Source organism: Nansenia antarctica (assembly GCF_963989245.1).
Source record: "Nansenia antarctica genome assembly, chromosome: 7".
Classification (NCBI taxonomy): Eukaryota; Metazoa; Chordata; class Actinopteri; order Argentiniformes; family Microstomatidae; genus Nansenia; species Nansenia antarctica.
The window spans coordinates 62,182,585-62,201,805 of record NC_137677.1 but is presented as its reverse complement, the minus strand read 5'-3'; the positions used below and the strand labels follow the sequence as shown (position 1 = coordinate 62,201,805).

Sequence of the window (19,221 nt, the reverse complement as noted above, 5' to 3'; positions counted from 1 at the left end):
ACATCTTAGGAGACACAGTAGAGGGGAAAGCAGGTGTCTCAGGAGACACAGTGCTGGGGGGTAGTAGATGTCTCAGGAGGAGCAGTTAAGATGTAACCAGAAGAGATGTGTCTTTAGTCTCTGACGGAAGATTGGGAGTGACTCTGCAGTACTGAAAGCCGTGAGAAGCTCATTCCACCAGCAGGGAGCGAGTGTAGTGAAGAGATGTGACCGGGCAGCGTGACTGCCGCATTGGTGTAGAAGTGGTAGGACCAGTCCCCCAGTAGAGGTGGAGGAGTGGAGTAAACAGGCTTAAGTTTGGGGGGGTAACTTCAGCCCATTCACTCCGCTCTCCACCTCTACTGGCCAACTGGCCCCACCACCTCTACGCCAATACGGCAGTCACGCTGCCCAGTCACATCTCTTCACTATACTCACTCCCCCTGGTGGAATGACCTTGTTATGGCTGTCAGAATTGCAGAGTCACAACCCATCATCTGTCAGAGAATGAAGACTAATCTCTTCAGGATACATCTTAACTGCTCCTCCTGAGACATCTACTACCCCCAAGCACTGTGTCTCCTGAGACACCTGCATCCCCCCCCCCCATACTGTTTCTCCTGAGACATCTACTACCCACTTGTACTATTTCACCAATGTCTATAAACCTTCGTTCTTCTAGCACGACGACTGCAAATGGCCCCTGGCCTATGCATGGATTACTTTTCCTGCTATGACTGGTGGATAGATGATTCACTTGGTCAAATGTATGATTGTAATTTGCTTTGGAATAAGGTGTCTGCTATATGCCAAAAATGTAAATGCAGTGCTGGCCTGTGACTATAGTGGATATCCCTGTGGGGAATCAAATATACATTGTAAATGTTTAATTGTGTTAATATTGTATATGTTGAAATTACCTTTGAGGCGCAGGAACTAGGGGAGGGGTCTGTCTGAGTAATTCAGCATAAGTAATCATTCTACACTTGAGACAATGGAGACCAGTTCATTCTACACCTGAGACAATGGAGACCAGTTCATAAGTAATCATTCTACACCTGAGACAATGGAGACCAGTTCATAAGTAATCATTCTACACCTGAGACAATGGAGACCAGTTCATAATCATTACACCTGAGACACTGTACTGCGTCTCCAGAGACATCTGCTCCCCCCTATACTATTTGTCCTGAGACATCTACTACAGTACACACTACATCTACTGTACCGTTTCACCAATGTTTATAAATCTTCCTTCTTCAGACAACAATACCCAAGTCCCACTAGAGGACGTTGGGCCCTCATGCCATCCTCATGGAGTCAGTTTGGTCAGAAACATGCACACAAGTAAGCCTCTGGAGGTCATTTTGTAGGGCTCTGGCAGCGCTCCTCCCAGTATCTGATGTGCCATCCTGGCAAGGCTGGACTACCTGTGCAAGCTGAATGGGCAGGAGGCAGTGCCTCATGTTACCAGCAGTGACAAGGGCACTAGCAAAAGCAAAACTTGAGAAAATTCAGTCAGGAAGGATAAGGAGAGAGAAATGGTCTGTGGCCACCACCTGCATGGCCATTTCCTTTTGGGGGGTTGTCTTGCTGTTGCCTCTCCTGTCCACCTGTTGTTGCTTTCATTTGCACCAAAGCAGGTGAAATTGATTAACAGAATTTGTTTTAAAGGAATAACTAATGAAGGGACAGATGGACAAAAACACTGAAGCAAGTATGGACAAACAGAAGGATGGAAGAATAAAATAATTAACAGATGAAAGAATATAAGAAATGAAGAAGAAAATAATTGAAGAACAAACCAGGGCCGGCCCAAAGCATGTAGCCTGTTGTTTTGTGGTTAACATCGTTAACTATTTTGTAGGGTTCACTTTATTTATTTGGAAAAGTTTGCACTCTTAAATTGATTGTTCACTGCTATTCATGTCAAAAATATTTTGGTGTTCATTTGTCATTGTCTTAAGTTATATGTGCAAGTTTGTTGCTTTTATAGTTTAAATGTTGACTTATTTTGAATAAATTGTTATTTAGTTTCTACAGTAGCCTATAGCTGTTTTGTAGTTAATAGAACAATTGTGTAGGGTTCACTTTATTTATTTGGAATATTTTGCACTTAAATTGGTTGTTCATTGCTATTTATTTGTCAAAAATATTTTGGTTTTTATTGGTGTACATTTGTCATTGTCTTTACTTAGACCTTATGTGGAAGTTTGTTGCTTTTGAAGTTTACATTTTGACTTCATTATTTTGAATACTTTGCCGTTGTAAATTGTTATTTAGCTTCTACAGTAGTCTATCGTTGTTTGTTTTGTAGTTAACAGAACATTTTGTTCACTTTATTTATTTTGAATATTTTTATTTACTTGCCAAAAAAAAATATATTTGTATTGGTGTTCTTTTGTCATTGTGTTTATTTAGACCTTGTTATGTGCAATTTTGTTGCTTTTATTAAAAAAATCTTGCTTAGAGCCACAAGTCCCAGGGCCGGCCGAATGAACAAACATGAACAAGGAAGAACAAAAACTAACTAACGGAAGAATGAAAGAATAGTTACACAAAAGAAAGAACTGAAGAATGAACAGGAGAACAAACAGAAGAATGAAAAAGATGAAGAACAGACAGATGGAAGAACTGGCAGAAAACAACAACTGAGGGACGAATGAAAGAACTGAAGAATAAACGAATGAAAGAAGGGACGGACTGAAATCATCCTCATCTTCATGGGGTTGGGGGAATGCGAGTTGCTATCGGGAGCCAGTGAAGGGTGTGAAGGAGGTGGGTAACATGAGAGAATTTGAGGAGGTTGAAAACCAGACGGGCAGCAGCATTCTGGATGAGTTGCAGAGGTCTGATGATGGAGGTGGAAAGTCCAGCCAGGAGTGCATTGCAGTAGTCAATGCGAGAGATGACCAGTGACTGGACAAAGAGTTGAGCTGGTTCTCTGGTGAGGAATGGACGTATCCTTCTGATGTGGTAGAGGAAGAATCTGCAGGAGCGCACTGTTGCTGCGATGTTACCTTAGTACACTAGAGCAGCTTTAGACTCAGTTACCTTAGTACACTAGAGCAGCTTTAGACTCAGTTACCTTAGTACATGTGTGATCATAGAGTGTGTATGCAGAGAGTGTGTATGCAGAGAGTGTGTATGCAGAGAGTGTGTGATCATAGAGTGTGTATGCAGAGAGTGTGTATGCAGAGAGTGTGTACGCAGAGAGTGTGTATGCAGAGAGTGTGTATGCAGAGAGTGTGTATGCAGAGAGTGTGTATGCAGAGAGTGTGTATGCAGAGAGTGTGTATGCAGAGAGTGTGTATGCAGAGAGTGTGTATGCAGAGAGTGTGTGCATAGCTGTGGTAGAAGAACCCAAGAGAGGAGATTACCGAGCCAAGAGACTTGGCATAGAGGGAGAACAGTAAGTCCCCTAGGACAGTGGTGCAGCTCGATTGTCATTTGCCAGAGAACAGGAGAATTGGCATGTTCGCCATTGGTGCCCCATTCTCTTCACAGATAAGAAGAGGTTCACACTGAGCACATGTGACAGACGTGAAAGAGTCTGGAAACACAGTGGCAAACGTTATGCCTTGCTGAAATGCCTAACCAAGGCCTTGCTAAAATGCTTACCCAAGGCCTTGCTAAATGCCTACCCAAACCCATGCCGAAATGCCTACCCAAGGCCTTGCTGAAATGCCTATCTACCCAAGGCCTCGCTGAAATTACTACCCTAACATCTTTCTGAAATGACTACCCTAACATCTGGCTGAAATGAGCACCCTAACATCTTTCTGAAATGACTACCCTAAAATCTGGCTAAAATAACTACCCTAACATCTTGCTGAAATTACTATCCTAACGTATTGTTGAAATGGCTACCCTAACGTCTTGTTGAAATGGCTACCCTAACGTCTTGTTGAAATGCCTATCCTGCCTACCCTGTCTTGCTGAAATGATGCAGAGTGAAAACCAAAACTACGGGACTATGGAACTATGGATGAAAAAGGGTGCTGAAATGATGCAGAGAGAGTAAACCAAAACTACGGGACTATGGATGAAACATTCTGGTGCATTCTTTGATGTACCCTGTCACTCCCAAATACACCGTAAGAAAAATAAGAAAAAAAAATAAAAAACCTACTCATTCTACTCTCACAGCTTTAGGTAGAAAGGTTCAATCCATGAATGCATGGTTGAAACCAATGGTCCTACCTGGTGATGCTTCCCAGTCTACGATGTCATTATTTGAAGACCTGGAAACAAAAGACAGGTTCAATTACTATCTCAGGGTGATTTGTTGGCATGTGTTACAATTCTCAGCTCTCACTGATCGATTTTTAACATCTTTTTAAACCAGATTTTAATCTTTAACAATTTGTATTGATGTTTTTACTATCTGTGCTTTTGTTTTACTTTTTATTTATCTATTCTTGTTCTCATGATTTGAAGGTGACATGAATTTAAGCTATATAACATGTATTACAATGTTTTGCTCTTACTGCATTCTATCGACAAATAGTCAAGACACCAACTTAACACTGAATAGAACACCAACAATACACACTCAACTATCAAGTAGCCAAATAACAGAGCAGTGAATAAAACACCAACAATACAGAATAACAGTCAAACAGAGAAATAAAACGGCCGTTGGCTTCAACTAAACGCGCTAATGATGCCCTTACCTTCGGTCAGCACACCTGCCAGCAGACCTGCTAACTCCTCAACTTTGCCTCTTTCATGCCAAGCCTCTTGTAGTGTCCCACGTGTCTGACAAACAGAAGTAGTCCCATAGTCTATTTACTGAAGGTTGAATGTTGCTGAAAAGCTGCCTCTAATTGAAACCTTGGACACCAAACAGCTGGGAGGTAATTAGTCTCTTATGTAGGTGTGGTTGATACCAAACAGCTGGGAGGGGAGCGTACCTATGTTCCCCTGGTCCTATGTTCCCGGGTTCTATGTTCCCCGCTTCCCCGCGTCCGAAAAAGGGTTCTATGTTCCCCGCTTCCAAAAAAGGGTCCTATGTTCCCCGCCTGCCGTTGTGTCAAGCGGGGGGGGGGGGGGGGGGGGTCTTAAGATGACTTGGAAATATGAAGAACACAATGAATGTCATAGTATTGTCTCAGCATTTTATATAACTCCCTAGATAGATCATTTTCGAGATGGAATTGAACATCTTATATTCCTAAAAGAACACCAGTGATATATATACACATTATTAAATATATTTTCTATATTTTTGTCAAACGAAATCAAATAAATACAGTAGAGATATCAATCCAAAATATAGGCTTTTATTGCAACCAACTAATTAAACTATGTTTGTGCATACATAATAACAATAATAACAATAACAATAATAATTAAATTAGGCCAATAACAATAATAATAACAACAACATAGGCCAAAGTGCTATCCAAATAAATGTGCAAAAATGCAAAAATCAAAAAGATCTAGCCCATACTGACGCTATGGCTGACAGTCCTCCAGTACGAAGCCAGATCTCTGAGGCCCTGCATATACTGTTCTTTCAGCCTCAGTAGACGGGCCTCCAACTCCCTCCACTTCCGTCTCCTTGTTGGGGGAGCGTGGCCTCTGTCTGCCATCCCCAGTTTATCCTCTGAGTTGAGTTGAGTAAAAATCCATCTTTTTTGTGTAAACAGCTAGTCCACAGAAAAAGTATACAGGACCACAACACAAGAGGTGCCAGAAATGGTCAGCTGGTACTTCCTCGGCCTAGAACAAATGCATTAAAACGGTCATTTATTTATAGGTCAATTCTAGCAGAATAAGAAAGATTGTATATCTAATTTAACTTAAGTAAAATAATAAAGTGCCTCCAGTTAGCTCTTTAGCTGGCATGTGTGCAGCAGACTAGCTCATCTTATCACCTGGGGTAGTGGTGGTCTAGTGGTATTGAGTTGGACTTGTGATCGGAAGGTTGTGAGTTCAAATCCCGCCTGAAACCACACCACTACTAGTGTGCCCTTGAGTAAGGCACTTAGCCCTCAGTTACTCCAGGGGGAATGTCCCTGTAATTCGTAATTGTAAATCGCTTTGGATTAAAAGCGTCTGCTAAATGGCAAAATTATTATTATTAATTATCACCTCTGAGCTAGCTAGCTAGCTTGATAGTTCTTTGACACTATTTACAATGGAATTATAGTCATTGTCAAGTGTCAGTCAGACACTTTCTAGTCACAATAATAACGACCAATTTTAACCAACTTTCTCTGTCAGAACACTCAGCAATTATATTTGCTAACGTTTCAACTTGCTTACTTTCTATCTGAAGACATCTCACCCGGCAAAAACTCTCTCGCGTCGCGTGCACAATGTTGTATTTCTGGTTTGGAGCCGGAAATTGCAAAACGTCACGTTTGACGTCAGACTTAACAACCGGATATTCAGGGATATTCAGGGCATTTTTACATTTTTACTACCCCTAGTGGTAGTGGCACTAGGCTGCAGCCTAGGTAAGCCTATAATCTGCGCATGCTCAAGGCGCATTTTTTTTTTGAGAAATAGGAGACAGCCAATTGGAGCGCTGCTACAGCTCACGTGTAAGCCAAAAGTATTTGCAGTGCCATAGACTTGCATTCGGCCGGCGCCCCGACTCCTCCCCTATGTATTTTAACAGTGAATTTTACACACACACAGATAAAATGTTTATTGTATTGGAGGATTTTTAATGAATGCTGATAGGCGCCGACAGAATATCAGCCGCATTTTGTGAATAAACAATGTTTATTTAAAAAAAAAACTTTTACAAATCGCAACTAGGAAGTGAAGGTGGGGGCGGCGCCCCAGCGCCCTCTATCGGCCAGCCGCCACTGGGTTGTGGCCCTAAGCGACCGCATAGTCGGTTTATGCCTTAGGCCGGCCCTGTGCTTAACACATAAGCCTGTCAGCACTGACATGTTACATGTTCTATGTTTCTGTGTCATGTCAGCATGTCCGTTGTTGTCTATGCTGAACGCTATATGTTTGTACTGTGTTTCTGTGTGTTACTGTGTTGTCTATATGTCTGTGTGTCTGTGTGTTACTGTGTTGTCGCTACTGCTTGCTTGTACTGTGTTGTTATTGTATGGGCTTATCCATTTCTCTTTTTTTAATGACCTGTCTTGTATTTGATGATTTATTATGTACAGTATTACCTTTGCTACGTACGCTTTTACTGTGTGATGTTATTGTATCTTTTTGGGAAGCCTTTTTATAACTTGGTGAGGGACTTCGGATGAAAATTAGCCTTCTGGCTAAATCTGGTGTATTTACATTTTTTATGTTCATTAATATGCATTGTCCCTATACAAATAAAAATACATATACAGTATATATATATATTTATATATTTAATTGAATATTGAATTGAATAATACTAACTTCAATTACATAATGTTAGGTATTGCCAATGCCATATGAGTACCTGTCTGGCAGAAATCCAAATAAATCATACACAGATCTCTTTAAACCAAACCAACATGGAAACTCATGCTTGGCTATGTTTGAGTTGATAAAAAGAGTGATTACAGACAGGGAAATTAGATGTCCTTCAGAGCAAAGAAGCTCCACAACCTGTTACAAAGTGTCTCCTTGCCGCCATTGGTGTGTGAATGTGTGTGTGAATGGGTGAATGAGAGGCCGTTGTAAAGCGCTTTGGAGCAGCTTTGGAGCAGACAAAAAGGCGCTATATAAGTGCAGTCTATTTACCATTTTACCACACATTCTCTCATCCCACCTTTGAAAACTTAACACATGTATGGTTGGTCACCTCTTCAGGTGGTCACAATGACACAAGTGCAAAAGACCATTGTGTATTATCATATCAATGACACATGCAGAGTCTGCAGTTCACGCCCCCTATATATGTCACATGTGGAGTCTTCAGTGCTGGACAGAGGTAGACGACGGCGAAGGCCCCCCCATCCTAGCTACCATGGTGAAGGTAAACCTGCATGGGATAGCATGGGGTAGCATGGGATAGCATGGGGTAGCATGGGATAGCATGGGAAAGCTTGGGGTAGCATGGGATAGCATGGGATAGCATGGGATAGCATGGGATAGCATGGGGTAGCATGGGGTAGCATGGGATAGCATGGGGTAGCATGGGATAGCATGGGATAGCATGGGATAGCTTGGGATAGCTTGGGATAGCATGGGATAGCATGGGATAGCATGGGGTAGCATGGGATAGCATGGGATAGCATGGGGTAGCATGGGATAGCATTGGGATAGCATGGGGTAGCATGGGATAGCATGGTATAGCATGGGATAGCATTGGGTAGCATGGGATAGCATGGGATAGCATGGGATAGCATGGGATAGGGACAAAGACAAAAATGGTGTAGGCCTACCTTCAGGCATCAAACCTATTCTTCCTTTGAATTCTTGGGAGCTTTAGGTGTTTTGGTATTCTGGTCAATATGATTCAATTGCATATGATTGGAAGGAACCTGTATACCTTTGTAGTATATGTATAACTGTATAATGTTGGCACTACAATAACAACATATTAAAATTGCTAGGGCTACATATTTAGGCAATTACATGATACATGGAGTTGAGCGGAATTTTGTAATAACACAAACCACTAATCTCCACTACTATGTAATTACAAATGTACAATGATAATACAGCGTTGTCACTAGAGTAATTACAGTTAATAAACTGTATATATAAAAGAAAGGTATAGTGACAACTTAATGTAAAATGCTCCCAAAATGCTGTAGGCCTACTAACACAAACCTACCATCTTGATTAACATTGTTGAAATAACTGTACAGTTCTGTATTATTTTTCCATGTGGAAAACATAAGGGTTTTGCATAGCACCATGACAAGCATTAACATGTGTCTATTTATTAATGCCTACTAATATAATATACACATTTCTAGATCACCTTCTACGAGGACAATAACTTTGGCGGCTGCCATTTTGAATGCTTCGGTGACTGCCCAGACTTGCGCTGCCACCTCGACCACTGCAACTCCATCAAGGTGGAGAGCGGCTGCTTCATGATCTACCAGAGCTCCGACTACGGGCACCAGTACTTCCTGAGACCAGGGGAGTACCCCGACTACCACTGCTGGCTGGGCATGAACGACCTCATCAGCTCCTGCCTCGTCATCCCCGTTGTGAGCTCTGCTTACTGTATTACACTTGTATTACAAGTTATTACAAGTTATTACAAGTTATTTTCTCTGAGTGGGGCAGTCCCACTCATATTTTTCAATTTATTGGACAGATACAGTGAAGACAGACAGGAAAGTAAGGAGTAGAAGGGAGAGAGGGCATGTCAGCAGGGCATGGGCCGGATTCGAACCCATGCCGACATGGGCATATGTGTGCACTGTAGACCGCGGTGCTAGACCACTGGACCACCCCAGGCCACTCTGCTTACTGTATAAGTGTTATGATGCATCATAATGGATGGATAGATGAACATAATCAACATGAATGTTATTTTTTTAATGATATATGATATATATTAATGATATATTGTAGAAGGAAACTGACTTGAGACTTGGAGCAGGAGGGGAGGCTGGTTGAGGTAGAAATCATCGGAGGATCATGGGCTCATTGTAAATGCATGGAATAATGGAATCTGTTTGATACTCATGCCATACATTACAATAAGCCTGTCCTCCGGTTTCTACCTCAACCAGCCTCCCCTGAGAGAAAGTCCAAGACTTTCTAGACAAAAGAACGATGACACTGCATAGGTATCCCAGTTTACATAGAATCTGATTTTTAAAATGTTATATATATATATATATATATATATATATATATATATATATATATATATATATATATATATATATATATATATATATATATACAGAAGTCACAGGAAACCTTGTAATATTTTTAATCTATGATTTTTCTCTAAACCAGGTATCTGGGTCCTACAACGTCCGTCTCTATGAGAGACTAGAGTTTGGCGGTCAGATGATGGACCTGGCCAACGACTGTCCCAGTGTAATGGACTGTTTCCACATGAAGAACATCTTCTCTTGCAACGTCAAGGATGGCCATTGGCTGTTCTACGAACAAGCCAACTACAGAGGCAGGATGTACCTCGTCAGGCCTGGAGATTACACCAGATTCAGCGAATGGGGAGGCAGGAACGCCCGAGTAGGCTCCATAAGACGGATCTTGGACTACTAAACGGACAGCTCGTGAGTTTAGAATGATAAGGTTCTATCTTAGAATGATAAGGTTCTATCTCCGTTTAGGGTAGTTCAGAGATATTGAGCGTCAAAGTTTTTACATTCCATTATGTCTTGTGAGATGGAACCTTTGTATTTTATGAATTACTAACCCCCCCAAAAATCTACATTTTAAAAATAACACCACACAGGCATTAATAAACACCTAATGGATCAGATTATGTAAAAAAAAAACTAAATTTTGACAACAATGGAGATAGAACCTTATAATTCTAACGTCACGAGCTCGCTTGTGGAGAGCTCCTTTGTTTGGAGCTGAGGGTGGGACATTAACTCTTTGAGTATCTCTGTTCTATATGTGGTACCCCAAGCTCAATGATCCGACAGATACTAATACATGTTTTAAGGCTGATCTGTGCATGATAGTGCTGCATTTTGACATAATTCTTATCGCATTTCCCCCGTTGAGCTGTATAGTGGCACTTATTAAAGTGAAGTGCTCTTATGACACGTAACTCCTCCTACTGTCCCGGGTCGCTCCGGGTCTGTTGTGTATAATGGAGAAGCGTTTCTGAAAGTACGGTACGGGTAGGCTCCAAATGCGTGCCGAGCCGAGCCGTACCGGGTTGGTCAATGGAAAAGCGCCATAAGAGAGACAGCTTAAGACAAACAACACTTTAGTTGTAAAACACAGGGACGATAAGGATGATTAGACGTTCTAAGCTACGTGAAAAGCAACTGACAAAAATCAGAGAACAGTTACTGCTGTTTTTGCTACAACCCGTAAACCTTTCAAGAAACCTTTCAAGAGAATGAACAATTAAATAGACTTTATGGGATTGGAATAGTTTATGGAGGACAATAGATGATTTCACATTGACAAAATGTAATGTTCAAAAGGACATTCTTTCTATCTGCTCTGAGGACATAGCAGGTTGACTTTATCACACAAAAGCCTGGTACACACATAAAGATAATCTGGCCGATTTTGGCACGATTTCCCCCCTTCCGACCAAGGACAGCAAACGCCCGATTATCGGATGGCTCTAAAGATTATCCTACAAGATTATCCTGTGGTGTGAGGTGTGTTAAGAGTCAATTTCTCCCGACAATCTGCTCGGAAAATGGTCGGGGCCGACGATCGTAAATATTAAACGTGTTCAATATTTACGATCAAAAGTCTTCTTGTCTGTGGTCAACACTGAGAACTCCCGAGTCCGATTGTGACGTGGAATGGAATGTAGCCAAAATCAAGAAGCGAGCTGACCGACGAGTCTTCTTATTTTCGTTCTTCTGCACTTTATTTCCCCTGTCGCACATGGCTGCCTCTACAGGTCAGTCAGGGTACTACTACTCTGATCACGTGAGATTTGGGGGGCTTGGGGGACGAGACTCCACTGTCGTTGGACAGATCTTTATGCATGTGGTCGTATATCGGAGGAAACCACACACAATACGATCAAAACTGTTCAATCCATGATTTTTTATCTTCATGTGTGGGGAATCCTCTCTCAGATAAAAAAATCTGTTAAGATTTAGAAAATCTTCATGTGTGTACCGGGCTTTAGTTGTCAATAGATGGTTACAAAGTTAATTCATGGAAAAGTGTGGTCCAGGTTCATTACTAGATGGCTGAAATGAATAGACCGGTGGAGGCTGGTGGAGGTAGGAATCAGAGGACGGGCTCATTGCATTTGCATGGAATGGAATGAGGAATGGTATCAAACACACTATTCCATATTCCGTTCCATGCATTACAATGAACCCGTTCTCATTCTCCCTACTCTCTACTTCCACCAGCCTCCCCTGGATTAGACATATCTATCTTAGGTATCTTATTCTACAACAGAGATCGGGTTAGGGTTATTGTTAGCTCTTACTCTCGCTGTAATGTAATATAAAACGGTAAACTAATCATATGATTTGTTCATTTTACGGCCTATGTGGCTACTACTGTACAGTATAAGGAATATTGTGTCGATCAGTTCTGCTGATGCTGTGCAGTGTGTGTGCGTGTGTGTGTGTGTGTGTGTGTGTGTGTATCTGTGTCTGTGTATGTGTGTGTGTGTGTGTGTGTGTGTGTGTGTGTGTGTGTGTGTGTGTGTGTGTGTGTGCTATCAGTCTGGTGTACAGTAGCGTTTTCTGTAAATTGTGATGAACATGGGGGAAAGAACAATTACTTGTTACACATCAAGGGTCATCTATACATAAACAGATTTTTTCCACCCACCCCCCCGCCACCCCCCACCCCTGAAACATCATCACTATGAGAGGGATATATTTGAATGACAATACTTTATGCTGCGCAATCAAACTGCTGCCGTTTTTTTTCTTTTTATAAAAGACAGTGCTTGACTGAGGGACAGTATTGAGCAGTTACCCAACCTGATGCCATCATGACTATGGGAAAGGTAAGGAACAAGGCCTTGCTAATTTCTAATTCAACATTCCCCCCCTTTTGGCACATTGAACAACTGTAAGCTATCACAGTTATAGCTAGTTATAGCTAGCTACAGCATGATTAATCTTCCCCACTGGCTTGCTTTCCAATCCAAGATAGTTTCAACAAATGAAGATATTTTTTAATCACCCTGTTTAATTAATTAGACAGTGATTAGACTATGTATGCAATTGTACTGTAGTAGTAGTAGTAGTAGTACTACATGGAATGATGGTCTGTGGTGTGTTTGTAGATAATCTTCTATGAGGACAGGAACTTCCAGGGGCGCTCTCATGAGTGCAGCAGCGACTCCCCTGACCTGCACTCCTACTTCAACCGCTGCAACTCCATCAGGGTGGAGAGCGGCTGCTTCATGGTGTACGAGCGCCCCAACTACATGGGGAACCAGTACTTTGTGAGGAGGGGCGAGTACCCCGACAACCAGCGCATGATTGGCATCAACGACTGTATCAGATCCTGCCGTATGATCCCCATGGTGAGTGGCTGCTACGACTCCACACACACACACACACACACACACACACACACACACACACACACACACACATACATACGATATAGATGCATTCCATGTACAGTGAAAGGAATTAGTGATTCTTATAAGGAACAGAGGATAGAGTACTGCGACCGTATTGGGAATAGATTCATGATAGACTCAGATTGTACATAAATAAATGAGCAACCCACAATCATCCTTTTTTAACCTTTGTTGTAACTGCACCATCAGATCATTCAGACATTCTGTTTAGTGATCAGACCGACAACAGAGCTGTTTTATAATACGCATCTACGTAACAACAAATAACGGTCCTGCAATATTGTTCTCCAAATCAACCCATTTAGTATTTTTGTTAGATAGAAACACTACAGTGTATCGGAAAATATTAGTCCTATAACCTGAGGCCGGCCATGTAGTAACCAGTGTAGTAACCATGTAGTAACTGTGTAATAACCATGTAGTAAACTGTGAATCTGCTCCTCCTCTGTGCCAACCAGCACCATGGCCAGTACAGGATGAGGCTGTACGATCGCGCCGACATGGGCGGCCAGATGCAGGAGCTGAGTGACGACTGCCCCAACGTCCAGGACCGCTTCCGCATGAACGACGTCAACTCCTGCAACGTGATGGACGGCCACTGGCTGATGTACGACCAGCCCAACTACAAGGGCAGGCAGTTCTACCTGAGGCCCGGCGAGTACAGGAGGCCCAGTGACTGGGGGGGCATGAGCCCCAGGGTGGGCTCCCTCCGGAGGATCACCGACCAGAACTAGAGCTCGGTTCTCCAACCAACTGTCACCTTTCCTTGTCCCCTGAATAAACCATGATTAGTAATCAAAACAAAACGAGATTTCTCTGGTTATGATTTTTTATTTTATTTGGGAGGGCGTCTTGCCTTCTTCTAGGAGTCGACTCATTAGTGCCCTATCTCCTTTAAGATGAATTATTAATCTCATGTATCGTATGATCGTATGATGTTGAAACCCACTCGATATATATATATATATATATATATTGCTATCAGCACAGCACCACCAACCTACTGTACAGTATGTGGGACATTGGTTAAAAGAATGCCCACAGTTATCTCTCTTGTATACTATGAAACAAACAAAGCAATGATCTGCTACGCACCATTTTAGCGCCCCTGGTGGGATTAGCTAGCTGTATTGTGTCTGATTTTCATCCATACCACCATGGTCAAAGAAGTACACCGTGTATACAATGCTGCCGTGCAGACTGGAGGACTTACTGAATTTCAGCCTTTTCACATTGACAATAATAGTGAATGCAGCGTTAATCCCACTATTACATAACTAGTTATAAAGGTTGTAGAGTCAGTCACCTGGGCCCATTATGACTAAGACTGATGCAAAGGATTCCAAGAAAAATCATGTTGCACTGATCAAGTCAATTGCCTGTCCATTTCTTCGATTTTTCCTTTAAAAATATAAATAAGAGAGTAGATGTTTCCAGGGAATACTGTTTACATATGGGGCATATTGAAATGTCACTTTTTTTTCTAGAAAGCCCATATTAACTAAATAACAAACTGCTAACACCAAGGGGAAGGACTTTTAGGCATACAGTACAAATAGTGTATTAGGCAAGTATAATCATCAATATTTCAAGCAGATCAGGTTTGATAAAGCAAAATGGTCAACATCTTAAGTCACTTTTTTTCTGTTGCTCCAATTCACCCACTGATTCTCACCTCTCCTCCTGTCCTGACGGCTTAGATGTTACAATTGATCACAATTGACCACTTCTACCTTCAAAGAAAAATGTGTTACAAATCATAGTCATCTTAACCTAACAGACAAATAATAAAGGGAAAAAAAGAAGTGTGTCCCCCCCCCCCCAACCACCGAAAAAAAAAAAAAGACTCTCATGACAACTCCTATCTAGAAGCTCAAAACTACAAACTCTAGTGAAGTAGTAGTGGACAGGAAATGCAGATCACATGACCTGTGTAAGGTGTACATCGTCTTGATGGGACCCGTTTGGGAAGTCTGTTACTATACTGTACTACACCAGTTCTGGGCTCAAACCATGCATGGCTAAATAAGTAAGCATTTACAGTCTATGGTAGCTGTGAAGTACAACTGGGCTCTTTTACACTGAAACCACAAACTTGTTGATATCATAATGATGTTCTATAACCTTTCACAAAACGAGAGAGAGAGAAAGAGAGAGAGAGAGAGGGGGGGGGGGATTCTATAACAAAATAATAAGATACTAGGCTTTTTCAATGGAGCAATAAAGGACACCACAGACAATGACATCCCAGGGGAACATCACAGATGTTTTTTCCTTGACCACCTGACCCTGACTAGGAGAAAACCCTCTACTAGAAAACAGCCTATAGGGTCCAGATTATTCATGGCTAAGGTCACATGGTCAGGAAACACTCTAGGGCCTTATTATAAGGGAAAATGCTTTCATTTAGTTTCCATCTGCCTACTTACAAAATGAATACATCGTAGCTAGTACATTCCATGATAGAATAATTTTGTTATAAAAATCACAAACAAGTTTTACAGTTTAACATCAACCTCAGATGTAATAATACATGTAGGCCTACATGTACTGTTCTGTAAGCTAACTACATTAGACTAAAACAATAGTGTTGTTATTTTCATGAAATTATCTTTGTCATCGAGGTGGAGAGAGGTAAAGAAGTGAGAGAAGCTAATATTGGTCAAGGATGGTCCTGAGCAGAGCAAGACTAGGCCTGGGACTGTCCTTCATCATTTAGATACTAAGATTTAGAGGTATTTTGAGTCATTTTGGACACATTCTTGCTGTTCCTCATTTCTTCACAGAATGTGAGGTCCTGATATCTACTCTATATACTCACATTCTGTGAAGAAATGAGGAACAGCAAGAATGTGTCCAAAATGACTCAAAAGACCTCTAAATCTTAGTAGTAGTAGTAGTAGTAGTAGTAGTAGTAGTAGTAGTAGTAGTAGTAGTAGTAGTAGTAGTAGTAGTAGTAGTACTACTACTAGGAATAGTAGTAGTAGTAGTAGTAGTAGTAGTAGTAGTAGTAGTAGTAGTAGTAGTAGTAGTGGAAGTAGTAGTAGTAATGGTTGAAGTAGTTAGAGTTAGAGTTAACAGTGGGTGTGTGCTCACCATGAGTTTTGGTGTTGTGATGCGTGTACAGTGTGACACATACTGTATATTCATATATTATGTAAAACATTCTATAACAACATGTATAATAACATCCCATACGTTCAATGTATAGTACCATACAGTTTTCTGGCCTTCCCTATTTGCATAAAGTGGTTTGCTAATGCAGATGAGAGGGGAGGATGAAAGGCTGTTACGCAACATATTTAATGCTAAAGGGCTGTTCCATATTGTTCTGCACCTATTGTCCACTGGACCTGTGGATACCATACTAGTCTTTTCCTTTGTCCATGCATGTCAAAACACCAAACCAGATTTTATTTTTCAAATACAAATCCATATTTCTGACCCAATGTTGTGCTCCAACAAAAAGGTAAACATGTGGCACTACACCCTCAATTATAACTGTGGTGAGCATTTGAATAACAATACTTTGTTTGTCAAGAGGTAGTATAAAAAGCTCTGAAAACATGTGGAATCTCTCCAACGGAGACCATGGGCAAGGTAGGACTTTTTTTCTCTCTGGTATAATGAACTGTATACTCTGCTTCCACACTGATCATGTACCCCACCACTGTGCAGAGACAACCAACCACCCTCTAATCTGTTGAGTATTTCCCCCCCATATATGTTTTGCTCAATATTCTTCACTTGTACTTTCCCGCAGCTTATTTTTTACGAGGACAGGAACTTCCAAGGTCGCAGTTATGAGTGCAGCAATGACTGCACAGACCTACACTCCTACTTTAGCCGCTGCAACTCCATCCGGGTGGAGAGCGGGTGCTTCATGATCTACGAGCGCCCCAACTACATGGGCCACCAGTACTTCATGAGGAGGGGCGAGTATCCTGACTACCAGCGCTGGATGGGCTTCAGCAGCTGTATCCGCTCATGCCGTATGATCCCTATGGTAAGCACCAGCCCGTCTATCCTATCAACCTTCTAGAAACAATAAGATATAAGAGCCTATAAGACATCTAGGTGACAAAACTGAAGTTGAGTCTCAACAGGAGGAGAGTTCAGACAACTTTGAATCTCTTCTGTAGATGGAACAGCACCATATAGCCCCATAAGATTAATTGTGTGGTGAAAGAGTGTACTATATCGTATTCGGAAAGCCATTTTGATGTCTCTCTCTCTCTCTCTCTCTCTCTCTCTCTCTCTCTCTCTTTTGTCCCCCCCACCCCAGTACCGAGGTTCATATAGGATGAGGATCTACGAGAAGGCCGACTTCAGTGGTCACATGATGGAGTTCATGGACGACTGCCCCTGTGTGTCTGACCGTTTCCATCACCGCCATGTCTACTCTTGTAATGTGATGAATGGCTTCTGGATCTTCTACGAGTACCCCAACTTCCGAGGCAGACAGTACTTCCTGAGGCCCGGGGAGTACAGGAGATACCGGGAGTGGTGTGCCACCTGTGCCATCGTAGGCTCCTTTAGACGGGTCACTGATTTTTAGCCATCCTGCTAGCACTTGCTGTAAATACATGCTTAGTTATTAAAATGGTTGAATTTTTACCCCTTTGTGTATGAATTTATCTTTGATCTTTGACTTTGAAATATAAATTGGTTTCTTGTGTAGGTTTTTGTCTGCCTCTCGAATTACATCAAGATGGAATATATACTGTATATATAGGGCATTATTCAATAACGGTCAAATAAGTAAGGTCAGGTCATTACTTGTGCGAACAATTTAAGCATTATATACAATATCCTTTCTTTTTTCTTTTTTCTGCACCCAGTATCTAAGTTATTGACCAATCATAACACCTACTGTAGAGGCAGTGTAGTCATGAACCAATCATTCCTCAGACCCAAATTTTTTTCCAGAGCAGTATAAAATACACTATACATTAAAATACATGAACAGATGTTGTAGGTGCCAATAAACCACTGATTACTAGACTTAATACACAAATCAAATGCCAATCAGTGATTGCTGTTAACCGAGGAGACTACAGTATAATCCTCATTGATCTTCAACTTAAACAGAGAAGCTGCTTAAAGTGTGTATTGCTATTTTAACATAACAGTACTGTACATAATAATTAAAAAAAAAAACAAAACAGAAAAAATAATATTACATTCATCAAGAAGAATCCTAACTATTTTATAAATTCATAAGAACATTTTGCAGAACACATTTAGAAAAGTACCATGTTTATACCTGTTATTACACCTATGCTATACTATTTAGACTTTGTAAATCATTTTTAATAATTATATAGGCCATATAAAAGACTTTATGGAGGCTTCACTAAGTCTTTAATAATAATAATAATAATAATAATAATATAATAATAATAATAAACATTATCATTTGATTGAAGACTTTAGATTTACAGAGATGAAGAACTGTCTCATAGTGGAGATACTAGCTGATGAATCTGCCTATGATAAGGGGATGATTATTCATTCTATCACCTCCTTTTGCTTCACAAGTGTGAAGTAAGTTTTGTAAATCAGCACAGGGAAATAATATTCTAATTGGAACATTTACATTTACATGAGAATAATCTGAGACAACAAGCTGTGATAACTGGCCAGTTGAGGAGTGTATACGTTCTCTTGGCACTCTAGCTAGCATATATGTATTACCTCTACAGCTACACAGGTAGACTAACAGGAGTTGCCATGTTGACAACAATTCTGGGTATTTTGTATCTTTGCATTGCAAGATAATACGTAATACAATTATTAAATCATTGGTATCAGTTTGGGAATGTATCAATAACTCAACAGCAAAGCACATAGGTTTTGATAACAAATGTTTATGTCAATTACTATTACTTATATTATATGTGTAATTATATGTGTTATAGGTATTATGGGTTGTTTCAGTCAATATGTAATTTATGTTTGAATAAAAACATTGATCATTGTGAATAACATCAATTACAGCTGTTGTCTTATGATTAAATGAATCAACAAATCACTTACTACAAAAATGATACAAGATTGGTAACCAAGGTTAACCTTAG

General features: G+C 40.9%; 3 protein-coding genes across 3 annotated transcripts in view; all 3 read left to right on the top strand.

Annotated features, from left to right (window-relative positions):
• LOC308162875 (uncharacterized protein) overlaps positions 1–13,875 on the top strand; it is a gene marked incomplete at both ends in the record, with an annotated part of 36,283 nt that extends 22,408 nt beyond the window's left edge. Inside the window, 2 exons of the mRNA XM_080537016.1 lie at positions 12,836–13,078; positions 13,600–13,875. Coding sequence (XP_080393142.1) covers positions 12,836–13,078; positions 13,600–13,875 — 519 coding nt within the window. The remainder of the gene's footprint in view (positions 1–12,835; positions 13,079–13,599) is intronic.
• On the top strand, positions 7,907–10,140 carry LOC308161857 (gamma-crystallin 2; the record flags this gene model as incomplete). The annotated part of the gene is made up of 3 exons (XM_080535934.1): positions 7,907–7,915; positions 8,865–9,104; positions 9,868–10,140. The coding sequence occupies 3 exons, from the start codon at positions 7,907–7,909 to the stop codon at positions 10,138–10,140; spliced, it is 522 nt and encodes a 173-aa protein (XP_080392060.1).
• Positions 13,876–17,048: 3,173 nt separating the features above from the next.
• Positions 17,049–17,699, top strand: LOC308162299 (gamma-crystallin M2; the record flags this gene model as incomplete). The annotated part of the gene is made up of 2 exons (XM_080536453.1): positions 17,049–17,147; positions 17,427–17,699. The coding sequence occupies 2 exons, from the start codon at positions 17,049–17,051 to the stop codon at positions 17,697–17,699; spliced, it is 372 nt and encodes a 123-aa protein (XP_080392579.1).
• Between the last annotated feature and the right edge of the window lie 1,522 nt (positions 17,700–19,221).